At 42.2% G+C, this 16,357-nt stretch overlaps 1 protein-coding gene across 1 annotated transcript in view; it reads left to right on the top strand.

Moving 5' to 3' along the window:
- Positions 1 to 16,357, top strand: part of KMT2C (lysine methyltransferase 2C) — a 311,979-nt gene that overhangs the window by 71,853 nt on the left and 223,769 nt on the right. Inside the window, exon 2 of the mRNA XM_026652136.1 lies at positions 4,007 to 4,095. Within this exon, the coding sequence (XP_026507921.1) occupies positions 4,007 to 4,095 (89 nt within the window). The remainder of the gene's footprint in view (positions 1 to 4,006; positions 4,096 to 16,357) is intronic.

The following is a 16,357-nucleotide window of genomic DNA, read 5'->3' as shown; positions in this document are numbered from 1 at the left end:
TTTGGGATGCACCCATCATTCATTAAGCACATATGCCCAAGCCAGCGGCGGTGTCTCTGTTTGAGGAGTGTTTGCATGCTGATAAGCTGGCCTGTTTGAGCACCTCAGTATTGGTGACTCTGTCCCTCCAGGAGATTCCAAAGATTCGAGGAAGGCAACGCATATGAAAGCTGTCGAGCCTCCTTTCCTGATGAGAATATGAGGTTCATGTCTCGCTCCCATACAAAAGTGTGTTGATAACACAAGATGATACACGCAGATCTTTGTGTGTTCTGTCAGTTTGTTGTTTTGCCATACCCTCTTGTTCAGTCTAGACATTGTTGTGGTGGCTTTTCCAATGCAGATGTTGAGTTCTGTTTCAAGTGAAAAATTGACAGCGTTAGTGGACCCCAGGTATGTGAACTCGTTCAGCACTTCAAGTTCATAGTTGTTGATCTTGATGGAGGGTGCTTCCTCAACTCCTTGGCACGTTGTTAGTCTTTTTTAGGCTTATGGTAAGCCCAAAGTCTTGGCAGGCTTTGGGAAAACTGTCCATTAGTCTTTGAAGATGAGCTTCTGTGTGGGTTGTCACTGCTGCATCATCAGCAAAGAGGAGATGTTGGATAAGGGCCTCCAGAGTCTTGGTTTTATGTCTGAGTCTTGCAAGATTGAACAGCTTTCCAACAGATCTTGTGCGCAAGTAGATCCCCTCAGTTGAGGAACCAAATTGTTTCAGTAGCAGGGAGAAGAAGATCTCAAACGGGTTGTGTACTTGCCCCAACTCTTGCTTAACTCCGCTATGAATCTGGAAAGCCTCAGACACTTAGCTGTCATATTAGACTGTGCTGAACATGTGTTCATGGAAGGATCGAATCATGCTTAAGAGCTTGGGAGGGGCAGCTAATCTTTTCTAGAAGCATGAATAGTCCACTTCTACTGACAAAGTCAGAAGCCTTTGTGAGATCGATGAAGGCTATGTACAGGGACTTTTTTGTTCTCTACGTTTCTTTTGTAGTTGTCTCAGCGAGAAGATCGTGTTGATAGTAGACGTTTCAGCTCTAAAGCTGTGCTGTGATTCAGGATAGATTCTGTCTGCAAGGGTTTGAAGTCTATTCAGGACAACTCGGGCAAAGGCTAAGAAGGGAAATATAACTATAGTTGTTACAATTGCTTCTGTCACCCTTGTTTTTATAGCGTGATAATGTTGGCATCTCTCATTTCTTGTGGTACTTTTTGCCTTCTTTCCAGCACAGGCAGAGCAACTCATGAAGATATTGCAGTAGAATAGGTTTTCTGCGTTTTATGACCTCGGATGGTATGCAGTCTTTTCTGGGGGCCTTTCCATTGGGGAGGCCATCTATGGCGAGGCGAAGCTCCTCGACAGTTGGTATGTCTACACTGCAATTAAAAACCCTCAGCTGGCCCATACCAGCTGACTTGGGCTCAGGCTGCGAGGCTGTTTAATTGCAGTATAGAGATTCGGGCTCAGGATGACCTCTGGGACCCTCCCACCTTGCAGGATCCTAGAGCCTAGGCTCTAGCCAGAGCTGGAATGTCTACACTGCAGTTAAACAGACCTGCAGCCTGAGTCCTAAGAGCCCGAGTCAGCTGGCCCGGGTCAGCCATGGGGTTTCAATTGTAGACATACCTTTAGAAAACTAATGGGGACCTGCAGAAGGCTGAGGGGCAAATGGCTAAAGAAGATGCAGTTTTCTCTTTACTCCCACAAGGCCATCTTTCTTCCTCCACTACATATTCATGTCATCTTTGGGCCACGTAGAAAAACTGGCTGGGGGCAGGAGGAGAAGCTGCATTCAGCTGTATTCCAGGGTCACCATCTGTTCAGGGCAGGGCTGAAAAATTGTGATCCTTTAAAGATATCAAAAGGACCCTAATTCGGAAAAGTTACTCCCCCTCTTCCCTCTTTAAAGTAACATAATTAATTCCGGTTAATGTTATTGATGGAGTTGGTAGTTTTTGTCAGATTTAGAGTTTAAGTATGTTATGCAGCAGGTGTGTAGATGAGAAATGTGTCAACAGTTGTAGCCTTAATACATTATTGGGAGGGGAATACATCTTGTTTATTTTTCTTTTTAAAAAAAAATCTGGAAAATCATTTAAATAACATGAAAGTGGTGAACAAAACCTCCATTCTATAGACAGCTGTCCAAAGATAATCTAAATTTGGGACTAATAATTTGAGGAGGAGAAAAAATCCAAATATGCACTATACAGATGGAGAGCCCATAAAAACAACCTTCTTTTCCCCTATGCCTTTATCAAATATCTACATTTATGTCAATAGCTTCTCAGGGAATGCAATTACTGACCCAATCCAGTTTCATAGACCTGCTGCTTCCTGGGAGGTTAATTTGTACAGTCCTTTGGGCGCTATTATCATAATAGCTAACATTTTGGGTAATAGGGGTGACTTGTTTATATTTTATTTTTTATTAAAGTAGTGGTTCTGCCACGTGTGCATTTTGGACTTCCTCCTTCCTATTGTGACCCAAACAAAAACAAAAGCCAAGAAACTCAAAAGTAAAGACTGCTTTTTTAAACTCATTTGCTTTTCATTGTGTCTGGCACAGCAATATTGCGTCCCCTGCATGGGAATGAAAGGTGCTGTGGATTTCAGACTGTTTTGGTTTCCATTTTAATTCCTCTACTCCTCCACATGGCCAACACTGTTCTAATGTGACCAGAGAGATCTCCTTACTATGGGACATTTACTGCTCTGGTATGGAATGCTCTGCTTCAGCAGTACACTCAACAGAGCATGGACCAAAACAATTCTGTTCAAATTCTGCACCTATTGTCTTAGTTCCTGAGCATCTGAGGTGGTGCAGGATGGAACGGTTCCTTTGGACTGCTCAGTTGGTCTAGTACAGAGAAATTATTTTAACGCGATTCTTTTGTGTTTAATAGAGCTGTGTGGAGAAGGGTAAGTCCTTTTCAGGGAGGATTTCGATACTGAGAAATTTGGTTTCATTCCAATTCGGAATAAAAACTAAACATTTCAAAATTCTCTGTGAAATGGAAAGCCCTGGGTCCCCCGGCATAGGGAAAGTCTGCCCATGGGATGCCCTAGAGCTGCGAGCCCTGGAAGCTGTGGGGTCCCTGACTTGGGGGTAGTCTGCCTGCTGGGAAGTCCTGGCAGCCTCACAAGGCAGGAGCCCAGCAGGTGAGCTGCTGAAGAGCCTGGAATCTGGGGCTCTCCGGGCTTACAGGCTCATGGCTTCCCATCAGCCCACTAAGCTGGCTCCTGAGGAGCCGGGCAGGTAAACTGGAAGGAAACCAGATGGGTTCCCAGTGAAAAACTTTCTGCTTTCTGTCAGCCCTTTTTTCAAAATCAGACAGTCTCCATGGAACATTTCCATTTCAAATTGGCATTTTCTGTCAGTAAAATATTGTTGCATCTGAGAATTTCTGACCCGCTCCAGAATTTAATTTTAAAAGTAACTTGTCAACTAACATATTTTTAGCACTGTTGTTCCGCCAGCAAAATTCCTCCCCCCCCGCCCCTCCATGATATGGTCATATTCTCTGGAATTTATTTTCTGGACTGATTTATATGGCTATATATCTGTGTATAGTGTGTAAGATTTGTTAATGCACAAGTTTCGGACCACATTCTAAAGTAAGATCCTTGTAATTGCCTTCTGCATAATGAAAAATGTGAAGATCTAACCAAACACTTTTCTCTTGTTGTCATGCCAGTGGCCTACTGTCTGTTCAAAAGAAGTGAATTAATGAATGATTCTGTTAATAGTAATTGCAAAATCTTATGGTCTGGCAGCTGATTAAAGGGGTACCAAGCTAACCTTTAGTGGTATAATACTCTTGTTCAACAGCACAAAAAAGTGTAGGTAGGACTGTCATCTAATTTCATAAATAATTGCTGAACTTAAATTCCAGATAAGTTAGTGATGATAATGACTCAGTCAGCATAAAATGATTTTGATCCTAGCTACATTTAAACTGAAAAGATTTGTTTGTGAACAATGTGCCCTTCTTATATTTGTAGGCCTCGGAGTAGAGGAAAAACTGCAGTGGAGGATGAAGACAGCATGGATGGGTTGGAGGCAGCAGAAACAGAAAACACTGTGGAAACAGGTAACGAGACATACAGTATCAGTAGTGTCATGTCATTTCTCTTTTAGAAGTGAGTGCATGTAGTTATGCAGGAAATTTGTCTGTTTATAAGCAGGAAAATAATCTCTTGCTTTAATATGACACCATGAAACAGACATTTACACATTTATAAAAATAAGACTGCATTCTTTATGTTTTAAAAATAGTCCGAAGGGAAATTCTTCTGTATTTCAAATGTCTAGTGGCTCTTTTGTTTTGATAACTTTACCACTCTCTAACAGAAATAAAATACAGTAGCAGCCATTTGTATATTATCTGCCAAAATACAATGTTGCTTTTTGCCCTGTAGTAGCAGTTAACTAAGGAAATTATACCACAGGGATGGCATAATGTTAGTGCTCTCTGCTGCTGTTTGAGAAACACATGTTAATTTGCTAGTCTTGTAAATATTTATATTCAGGTAGCACCCAAAGGCCTTAATCAGGATTTAGACCCCATTGTGTTGGGTGCAATACAAATATAAAAAAGATGTAATCCCTACCCTGGAGGGTTTACAGTCTGAAGACCAAAACAGATGGGTTAAAACATACAAATGAATGAGTATGATGAAGAATTTCCATAGCTTTGTTAGCTACATGTATGTAGCTCTTGGAAATCTGCCTAGGTTGTAACTATCAGGCAGGGTTTTCTAGCAGTCATGGCAGAGTGAGCCTTAATAAGGAATCTGAAGCAGAATAAGGAAGAGACTGTATGGATTTTATTGAGGAGCTCTTTCCATGCATGTTGGACAGAGTGAAAGAAAGCAGAGAGGTGTTTAAGGGAGAAGCTGACTGGTGGGCAGTAAAGGCTGGGAATGCTGGCAAAGTGAAGGCAGGTGTCCACATCACAATGAGTTACTAGATCAGCTAGGAAGGGTGGGGTTAAGTTGTGAAGGGCCTTAAAGGTAAAGACAAGAAACGTATGTTTGATGTAGAGGTTAAGGGGGAGCCAGTGGAGGGACTTGGGTGGCCAGAGTAAGGAGGTGATGTGGTCAGAAAAAGGAGCAGTCTTAGCATCATTATTTTAAATAGACTTTGGAGGAGCAAAGTTACAGTAGTTGAGTCCATAAAACAGGAGGTTGTGATAGTCAGGGCATGAAATTGAGGAAATGGATGAGAGATTTAGCTGTGTCATCTGGTCTCTTGCTCCCCATTTGGTAAGAGTTACAAAGTATTGAGGAGATTTCGTGCTCAGGTTTCAGGGAGTGCTTTGAGGTGTTCAATTGAGAAATGGGTGGTATTAATAGGTTCTGAAGGGTGTCCAGTTCAAAGGGACACTGTCAACAATTGATTTTGTTAGTTTGCCAACACTTTGTTTAGCCTGTTGCATTACCTGTCTCATGCACTGGTGTGATGAAATATTCTCATGCACTGCTTTGATGGGAGCTGGCATGTATGCTCTTCCCCAGGCCCTACATAAGGATGTTTATCAGTAACAGCGGTGACAAAGCAGAAACTGAAGAAACAGCAGGCACCAGTATCCTTAGGAAAGAATGGGAGGGTAGAGGAAGGCTAAGGCCAGGTCTATACTATAGAGTTAGGTTGATGTAAGCTAGCTTACATCGACCTAACTCTGTAAGCATCTACACTAAAATGTAGCTCCCACCAATGTAACTTGCCCACTTCACCGCCACGAGAAGCGTAGTGTTTAGGTTGATGTAATTAGGGCGACATGGTGTCAGTGTAGACACTGTATTACTTACATCGACTGTTGCTGACTTTCAGAAGCAGTCCCACAATCCTCACCCTGACGCTCCTGGTGAAGATGCGCACCGCTGACACAAGAAGCGTAGTGTGGACGTGCAAAAGTGATTTAATTATTGTGGTGACTGTATGTCGACGTAGTTTAGGTTGATTTAATTTTGTAGTGTAGACTTGCCAAAAGCCTAAGCCTCTTTGGTGCTTTGTTCTCAGACTTGCCCATTACACACAGCCCTGCCTCTCCACTGGAAATACCCTTATAAACTTTATCGGGGAATAGAATTTCTTTTATTTTTTTTATCTTTTTAAAGGAGGTAAAAAAAATCTGTAATGATACATTACTATTTAAAAGGTGCTTTAATTACTACGTTGTTCTGTCTGTACACAGTCATGTTAACTAGTTTATCGACACTCCCTGTGTCATCAGCATAGATCTGTGGATAATAAGTTTGTTTGGAGGAGAGGCCAACAAGAAGGAATACTTCACTTGCATCCCTTTTGGAGTCTCAAAGAGACTTCTTGGTCACTATGGGCATGACTCTTCTTTATGCTAAAGCCCCTTTACACCATTCTGGCAGTGTATTTAAAAAAAAATAAGGAAAAGAAAAGGCCTTACTGTAAATGCGCATGTCCAATATCTCTGGACATGGGGGACCAAACTGGACTTAAAGGAACATTGTCAGATTAAGCAGTTTGGGGAACATTGACTGCTAAACGAATGTTAGGCTTGGTTGGGGAGGGAGAGAGCAAGCAGGAAATCATAATTAACTGGTTTTTAAGATTTGCTATCTTGTGACTTGCTAGGATTTGAATAATTTTGGCAGAAATGTTTTCAGGACCAATGAACTTTTTAAAGTACTGGTCTAGGGCTAATAAGCAGGGGGGGGGGGAGTGATACCAGTTAACTGTTAATAGTGAGATATAAAACTATATTCTATTCATTAAACGGAAGGAGATTTTAGTTGTCTGTGTGTGTCTGTGTCATTTTATTTTTTAAAGGCTCTGTACTGAGATGGGTATCCTTTTTTATGTGGTTGTTTGGTTTGCAAAAGTCCGTTTCTTTTCTTTTTTAAAAACCTCACCAATATTTCCTAACAAACTATTTTAAAAAGGTAATAGTATTGTAGTAGGGTTTTTAAATGGGCCCTTGAATTTGAGAGTTCAGAATGAGTTCATATAAATATAAACATGTAATGTGACCTTGGGCAAGTCACTTCACCTCTCTGTACCTCTAGTCTGCTTTCTTCTCTCTCTCGTTTATTTAGAATGTAATCGCTTTGAGGCAGGGACTTTCTCTTGCTATATGTTCATACAGAGTATAGCACAATGGGGCCCTGATCTCTAGACACTACTGTAATACAAATAATAATAGTCATATGTTGTTAGTGTAAATTGAATTCAGGGTAATCCACACTGCTGTCAGACAGGGTCATGAGTAGAGCCCTACCAAATTCAGGGTCCATTCTGGTCAATTTCATGGTCATAAGATTTGAAAATTAGTCAATTTCAAGTTTTCAGATGTTTACATCTGAAATTTCACAGTGTTGTAACCATGGAGGTCCCAATCCAAAATGGAGTTGTGGGGTGTGGGTGTTGCAAAGCTGTTGTAGGGGGGTTGCGTGATTGCCACTCTCACTTCTGCAGCTGCAGGAGGTTCCTGGAGGTGGAGGTGGGCCTGATCTCCCCCGAGAGCAGCTGTGCAGGGGAAGAGCAAGTCCTGTCCCAATGTGGGGACTAGCAGCTGGAGCCTGGGGAATGGTAGGAGCCCCTGGCTGAGGTGCCTCCAGCCCTGACCCTCCCTTTCCCCTCCAATAGCTAGATTTCAGATGGGAGGGCTTATTTCATGGTCCATGACATGTTTTTCGCAGCTGTGAATTTGGTAAGGCCCAAGACAGGAGGAAGGAGTATTCCCCCTGAAGGTGGCAGGTTGCCCCCACAAACCCCTATTCCAGTGATTTTCAACCTGTGGTCTGCAAACTAAGATTTTCAAAGGGGTCCACAACTCCATTTGAAATTTATTAGGGGTCTGCAAACATGGTTGAGGTTGAAAACCACTGCCCATTCTTTAGACCAGCGGTAGGCAACCTATGGCACGCGTGCCAAAGGCGGCACGCGAGCTGATTTTCAGTGGCACTCACACTGCCCGGGTCCTGGCCACCGGTCTGGGGGGCTCTGCATTTTAATTTAATTTTAAATGAAGCTTCTTAAGCCTTATTTACTTTACATACAACAATAGTTTAGTTATATATTATAGACTTATAGAAAGAGACCTTCTAAAAACATTAAAATGTATTACTGGCACGCGAAACCTTAAATTAGAGTGAATAAATGAAGATTCGGCACACCACTTCTGAAAGGTTGCTGTCCCCTGCTTTAGACCCACAGGAAGGGAGATTCCCACAGTGGAGAAAGCAGAGGAAACATGTCTCCCGTCTCCTGAAGGGAGCAGAGGGGGAAGATTCCCCACTTTCCCTTACCTCCCAGAGAGAGAGAGAGAGATTCTCCACATACTCCCATCTCCTGGTGAGAGTTACCCCCTGAAGAGTGTTGCCCCGATGCTGGTGACATGCTAACAACCCACTTATCTTACCACTGCATGTATTAAATTTAACACAATGTTCACCAGCAGACATGTAACAAATCTATGAGAACATTGTTTAAATGTTGGAACCTGTGTGTGCATGTGTTTACTACAATAACGTGCATGTGCCAGTGTTTATATATAGCAAAACCATTGCATTAATATTTAGTAAGCAAGTAAACATGTCATAACAAAGAAAAAACAGGTACTAAATCCATCAGTTCAGAATTCCAGTAAGTGAATACTACTGAATCAGTTTACCAATAGCATTTAGTATGAGCATCTTACAATCAAAATATCTGAATAGAAATGTGAATATATGTGTACTCACTTAGAGGCCAAGAAAGGTACATTAGGAATTGAACTCATGATAGTAGCCAAGTTGCTGGAAACACTGAATTTTAAATATAGGTGTTGCAAGAAGGAATGTTGCATCCAGAACTTTTTCTTATTTATATTGAAACTAGGAGGTCCACAGTTTTCAGCTTCTGTAGTTCAAGCTTATTGCATGCACCCCATGACTTTCCACCCTCCCATCCCCCTCTGTTTCAGGGCCTCCCTGAAACTCTCTCCTTTAGGCTAGGGGCTCTGTGTGTCCCTCATTCTTCCCCTTCCCCCCCATTCCAGAGGTTCTGTGCACCCATTTTTACCCCTTCTCACATGCCAGAGGCTTGATGTGCTCTCCTATTTTCCCCTTTCCTCATATACCAGGGTCCTCTATTACCTGTTCGGATAGCTTTAATTCTGAACTCCCACTGGTATTTCTTTGGTGTGCAAACATTTTGCATTTTTTAATGCAGAAAACTATGCTAGTGATACTTTACGGCTGAGATTAATACAGGTTGAACCTCTCTAGTCCGGCACCCTCGGGACCTGACTGGTGCCGAACCAGAGAATTACCTGAACCATGGAAGGTCAATGCAGAGTGCCAGCTGGTCTTCATAGGTGCGGGAAGTAGGGAAGCAGGGGGTGCTACAGCACCCCCAGGCTTTATGCCCAGTGTGGCCCCCCACCTGGGGGCCCTGCTGCCACCCAGGTTTCTGGCCTCCAGCCCCCCACCTGGGGGCTTTGATGCCAGCCCCAGGTGTTCTCCCCCATTCCCCCCCCCCCCCCCCCCCCCGGAGCTTGAATGCCGCGAATCAGCTGTTCGCGGTGCTCTGGAAGTGCTGGGACAGAGGAGAAGAAGTTGGTAAGCGGGGAGCCGCTGGCGCATGAGAGGTGCGGCGGGGGGGCAGAGGGGGGAGGTTGGTGCCTGTGGATGCTCCACACCCGCTAATTTTTCCCCCTGGGTGCTCCAGCCGGCCAATGGGAGCTGCGGGGGCGGTGCTTGTGGACCCAGGCAGTGCACGGTGACCCGCTGCCCTCCTCCCCCCATGGGGCACACAGAGACATGCCAGCAGCAGCCAGCCGCAGCCGCTTACAGGAGCGGCGTGGGGCCACGGCATGCAGGCAGCCTGCCTGAGCCCTGCTGCGCCACCGGCCGGGAGCTGCCTGTGGTACGCGCCTCCCAGCCAGAGCCTGCACCTCCTCCCACATCCCCAACACTCTGCACCAGCCTGGAACTCTCTCCTGCACCCAAACTCCCCCCCAGACCCCACACCCGCTCCTGCACCCCAATCCGCTGCCCCAGCCCCGAGCTCCCTCCGGCACCCGAGCTCCCTCCAGCACCCAAACTCCCTCCAGTAATATAGTAAAAACGTGTGGCCCATGATGATTTACCAAAATACATGTAGTGGCCTCCCTGTGAAAACTATTGCCCATTCCTGCTCTTGATGCTAGCATCTGTCAAACCTTTCCTTTTTCCAGCTAGCGATAACGTGGGCAATCACTTGTGAAATTCCACCTTCTCCTGATGAATTAAGCACTGATGGGTTATAATGCTCCTACCTTTTGCTGTTGTCTGTCAGAGTATTGCATTTTTGGAGTAATTTGGGGATTCTATTCAACAGTATGTTTTAAAAGATTGTTAAGGGTACTTAGAGCCTGGAATGTGCGCTCTTTTTGGGTAGCAGTATAAATCTAAAGAAAGAAATAACAAAACAAATACATCCTAGTAGCCTCTGTTGGTTTGTGTTTCTTCGAGGGTATTTTTGTTTGTTTGCTTCTATCTAATACTGAGCTCATGCTTCTATTTTCCTGTTGGTAGATCATTTTCTTCCTGTGTTAGTTTAAGTAAATTTCCATCCAAAGTATATTTTGCCTTAGCCTTGGTTCTCCCTTTAGGTTTCCTGAAATTGAATTCTACATGCTGATCCTTTGATCATTGTCTTTCCTTATCAAAACTTTCATAAATTACTCACCTCTTCTTAGGGTGACCAGATGTCCTGATTTTATAGGAACAGTCCTGATATTTGGGGCTTTTTCTTATATAGGTGCCTATTACCCCTCACCCCCGTCTTGATTTTTCACCCTTGCTGTCTGGTGACCCTACCTCTTCTTTAGAATCCACAGTCGTTCCTGTCCTTGTGTTACTTGTGAATGTTGAGACCGTGCAGATTGTCCTTTCTTCCACATCACTTTTGTATAAGTGAAATAAAGTTAGTGCTACCAGTGATTCTTGTGGGAAACCCCTCCTGATAAATCCAACAAGGAGGATTTTATTCTGTTTACACTAAAGCATTCTGCACTGTACCTACCAATTCTTAATCTATATAAGTCCCCATTCCTATATGTTGTATGGAAGCTTCTGGTTTGATACTTGGGAAAATGCTTTACTGAAACCTAGAAAATTATGTCAGTTGGTATCATTTACCCCTCATTATTTTACATCTTTGGTAACCCTGATACAGTGCCCAATGACATTTGTCTGGCCTGTTGCTTTTTTGCTAGACTCATGTTGATGACTTCTTGATGACATGATGTGCTCCTCTAATTACACTTTCATCCTTAGACAAAGCCAATGAGCATCAGACATAAATAGTTCTCAATCAAAAATCAAGAGAGTCACCTGTGGAACAAACTTACAGAGAAGATCAGACCAATTTAGAATTTGATCAGCATCAAAGTTCGCTGCAAAACCCCTCCTCTCTAAGGGCTTGTCTACACTGGCACTTTACAGCGCTGCAACTTTCTCGCTCAGGGGTGTGAAAAAACACCCCTCCGAGCGCTGTAAAGTGCCAGTGTAGACAGTATACCAGCGCTGGGAGCCCCTCGTGGAGGTGGAGAGCTCTCTCCCCAGCGCTATGCTGCATCTTCACAGCCACCTTAAAGTGCTGCCGCAGCCAGCGCTTTAATGTTGCTAGTGAAGACATGACGTAAGAAAAGATGTCCCACCATAGTCAGCTCATTGGGCAGAAGAAAAGTCAAAATAACTCTCTAGAGCTTCCGATCAGGGAAGGGAAAACAGCAGAAAATTCCATTGGTGCAATGCTAGTTTTTTGAAGTCAATGGTAGAAACTCTCATTTACTTCAGCGGATCCAGGATTTCATCCATGAAGACCATTAAGGACCTTGCCATGCAGACATAACTTACCTAGGAAGTGTTCATAAACTACAGTGATGAGCAAACCCTAAAATAAATGAAAGCTAGCTTTTCTCATCACTGAGCACAGAGCATAATTTGAATATAGATTTAAACATATATTGCATAAAAGAACGCACCAAGATTATATACACAGCCCCATAATATTCCCTTGTATTTGTATCCTTATGTAATAATGAGTAAAATTAGAGATCCAATGACTTTTCTGGTATTTTTTTTAAAGTGTTGAAATACGTGCTTTATACCACTATTTTTATGTTTCTTCCAGCCAGTGGAAAAACTGGCAGAGCCCAGGGAGCTAGCTATTAAGGAAAGTGTTCTGTTTCTCTTTTCTCCTATTATAAACAAATTACCAAAACAAGGACTCAGAGGGCCACAAAAGGTACTTGGATTTAGATTAGCACAAGAACTTCTCAGCAGCCAGCTTCTCCTTTTTGGCTGATGATGATGTGAGGCACATTCAAAATGGGACTGAAAATGGAAGATTTAAAAGCCTGAGATTTTCCTTTTGGCTGCTCTAGCCCCCTCCCCAAGGTTCTTCTGTTGTGTGAACAAAAATATTTTTTTCATTAGGTAAAATCCCATACTTCTAAGCAAATCGAGAAAGTAGTGGGGCTGGCTTTGTGGCTTTTCTTTCTGAACTAGAAACATCTATTTATTCTGCCTTCCTTCCATTGAACATCACGTTCATAGTTGTAGTATCTGCAAGTGTACCACCCTTAGACACAGTATGGCCAAAAATCTTGAGGTTTTTGAATGGGTTCTGTGGAACAAAGAAACTCAAACTGCCTCTCTGGCCAAAACCAAGGTTACCCAGGCCTGGTTTTGGGGTATTGTGCATCGTGTTGGTAATGGGTCATGGGGAAGTGTGCTTCAACATCGCCAAGCTGTATGTAGTGCATTGAATTTTGGAACGTGTAAGATACATCTCCTTGTCTTGAATGTGGTGAAATAGAGGGTTGACTGCAAGCCACATTTTTGCACCTTGTGAATTAATACTTTTCTTCTCACCACTGATTGTCTTTACTTGCTGTTTTATGGTTTGTTTAGATTATAAGTTTTCTGAGCCAAAGACCTGTCTTGATTTTTGTAAAAGTCATGCATTCTGGTAGCACTGCATAATCTTAATAATATGGAATTATAATTGCATTCAAATATTTTCATACAATATGATATGAAAAAATGAAGTCTGGTCTCTTGTGTCACCTACCATAATCTGTCTCAGACCATAGACTTGTTTCTTCATTAGACATATTTGGCCAGTGTCAAAAATTTCTGTCCCCACAGTCCCTAGCCATTGTGGGGTCTTATTGGAAATCCTGGCCTGCCCACGTCTAAAAGGCCCCTCCTCCCACTGTGGGGTTAAGGTCAACAGAATGCAGTGTGCGTGGCTTCTTCTGACAAAGGGAATTGACTTCTTAGTTAAAAAGAACGAGGAGTACTTGTGGCTAACAAATTTATGATCAACATGGTTTATTACATTTTGGTTTAATGAAAATTTTATTTATTCTAAACGTTTTAGGCTTGTCTCTACAAATTCATTTTGACTGAGACTTTGAATTCAATCAGCTAATATGCTGAAACAAAGGGGGAAAACTGATGGTGACATATATTGCCACTCCGTATACAATGCCCCAATGTTACCATTGTGTGTTTAAAGTGCTTCTAAAGAGACATGGTGGGTGAGGTGATATCTGTTGTTGGAGCAGCTTTTGTTGGGAGAGAGGGAAGCTTTCAAGCTTCCACAGAACTCTTTTCTTCTGGAATGGAAAAGGTACTGTCACAGCTAAATACAAGGTGAACTGATTGTTAGTATAAGTAGTTAACACAGTAGTATAAGTAGTTAACACAGATTTCAAGGGACCATTCAAGGGAAAGTGACCCATTAACACCCCTCCAGTCATAGGAGGGAAAGGGGGGGAGAAAAGACAACTTGCCAGGAGTATGTTAGTGGGTTATAAATTGGTGTAATAAGCCATAAATCCAGTGCCTCTGTTCAGTTCATGATTTTCAGTGTCTAGCCAAGTTATGAATTTAAACTCTCAGGCTTGTCTTTTGAAGGTGTTGTGCAAGTTTCCTTTGAGGATGGGGACTGAGAGATCAGTTATAGAGTGATCATTTTGTGAAAGGTTCATCCACAGGTGAATAGGGTGTTTTTGTGTCTTATCATTTTCCTCTGAGAGTTCATTTGAGAGTGTAGGGATTGTCTGGTTTCACCCACATAGTTGTTGGGGAATTTATTGCACTGGGTGAGGTATACCGCATGTTGTGATAGGTATGTGTAGGACCCATGGATCTTGAAAGTTGTGGGGAGTGTTGATAATCGTAGCAGTGGAGATATATCTACAGGTTTTGCATCTGTTGTTCTGGCAGGGTCTGGTACCACTTCGAGTTGGTGTATCTTAATCTGTGGGAAGCTTGCTTCTGATATGGTTAGAGGGGCTGTGGGGTTGTTTGAAGGTCAGAAGAGAGGGTTCAGGAAAGATTTCATTCAGGATGTGGTCCCCGTTGAATATGGGTTGTAATTGTTTGTTGCCCCATATGGGTTCCAGTGTGAGGTGGAAAGTGACAGCTAGGGGTGTGCAGTTGGAGGGGGATTTATTTCCATATTGAAGCAGGTTCTCTAGGGGTATTTGGGTGGCTTATTCCATGATGCAATTTACTTCTCTGGTGAAGTGTCCTTGTTTGGTGAAGGCAATTTTAAGTGTGTTAATTGTATATCCCGGACTTTCTCTTCAGAGCATATTCTGTGGTATCTGAGTGCCTGGCCTTAGATAACACATTTGTTGGTGTGTTTGAGGTGATTACTGGATCTGTGAAGATAGGTGTGATGATCTGTAAGTTTCTTCTATATAGTAGTCATAGGGTTCCATTGTTGAAGCTGATCGTGGTATCCAGGAAGTTGATGCTAGTGTGGGAGTGTTCTACGGAGAATTTAATGGATTTGTGGTGGTTGTTGAAGTTGTGGTGGAAATCTGTGAGGGAGTTTGTTGTCTGTTTAGAGGATGAAAATATCATTGATGTATCTCAGATATGTCATTAACTTTACGGTGCATTTTCCAGAAATTCTTCCTCAAGGTAGCCCATGAAGAGTTTGGCATACTGGGGAGCCATGCTAGTGCCCGTGGCTGTTCCCATGGTTTGGACAAAATGTTTGTTGTTCAATGTAAACTTGTTATGGGTGAGGATGAAATGGATGAATTTTTAATGGTTTTTTTTTAATGAAGTTGATATGTTCTAGTCATTCATCAAAGTATAAATAAAATCTGAAAGTGGATAGTTGGAACCCTTTCTTTGTTCCAGTGCTGTTTTAAGCAAGCATATGAATAATAAAAATATATAATTGCAAGGTATCCAAATATGTATTTGGAAAAGAATCCTAACAACTTCACCATGCTGGGATCAATGGATTTGCACAAGATGAAATTTTGTGCTTAGGATCTACAGAAACTAAACTATAGTTTGAGTGGTGTGAAACAGAGAAAACAGTTTTATTTCATGACTGGTGGGAAATTTACACTAAGGTATGCTGTGTTGGCTGGCTAAATAACGTGTTTATTTATTAAATGCAAAAATATATTTTAATACAATATATTAAAGCTTACAAATTTAAATGAACATAAATGGAGAAATAATTTCTCATTTCCATATAATGTTAATTCATTCATACTGCTATTCTGGATTAATAGGGCAATAGTACATTATTATATATTGTGAGGGAAAGTCATGTTTTTCCAATGGGGGAAAAAAAGAGAAATTTAGGCTATTTTATAAAATGAAATCTTAGTATTAGCAGTATTTCGAGAAAAATGTGCCTGTAGATTTAATTGTTTATTGCTGTGTCTGCTTAAAAATTCACAAATTTCAAGCATTTCCTTGAAATAAAATAAGCTTTTCTTTGTTAAACAAAAATTGGTCCTCACAGAGGACCGTTCATGCCAAGTTTTGAACTTTAACCCCTGCATCTCACCCCAGTAACTGCTCTTTAAATAAAAAAAAAAAAGAGAAAGTTTTGAAATGTATGGCTAGAAACTACTTTGCAAACTCAAATATAGCAGTAGCTATTGGCAAACACGTCCCCATCCACGCACACTAACATACTGTGATTTAATGCAGTGGTTTCTAAATGGTGGTGCTCAGAATGTTTGCTGGTGTTCCATGGAGAGTTACTTGGTCACTGTGTGCCACCTTACCTTCCTGTTTCCAGGCGCTAAATCATATTAGAATAAGGTAAAAATACATTAAAGCCTTCTCCATGCAACAAATTGCTGTAGTTGCCCGACGAACATTGTTTGTCAGTGGAAGGAAAGGTGATAATGAGACATTCTATTTATTAAGTATCAGGGGGTAGCCGTGTTAGTCTGTATCTACAAAAACAACAAGGAGTCTGGTGGCACCTTAAAGACTAACAGATGTATTTGGGCATAAGCTTTCGTGGGTAAAAACCTCACTTCTTCAGATGCATCTGAAGAAGTGAGGTTT

The sequence above is a fragment of the Terrapene carolina genome, unplaced genomic scaffold (assembly GCF_002925995.2).
Source record: "Terrapene carolina triunguis isolate 2854851 unplaced genomic scaffold, T_m_triunguis-2.0 Scaffold111, whole genome shotgun sequence".
Taxonomy (NCBI): Eukaryota; Metazoa; Chordata; order Testudines; family Emydidae; genus Terrapene; species Terrapene triunguis.
Note: the sequence above shows the minus strand (reverse complement) of the source record. Positions and strands in the feature narration are given on the sequence as shown.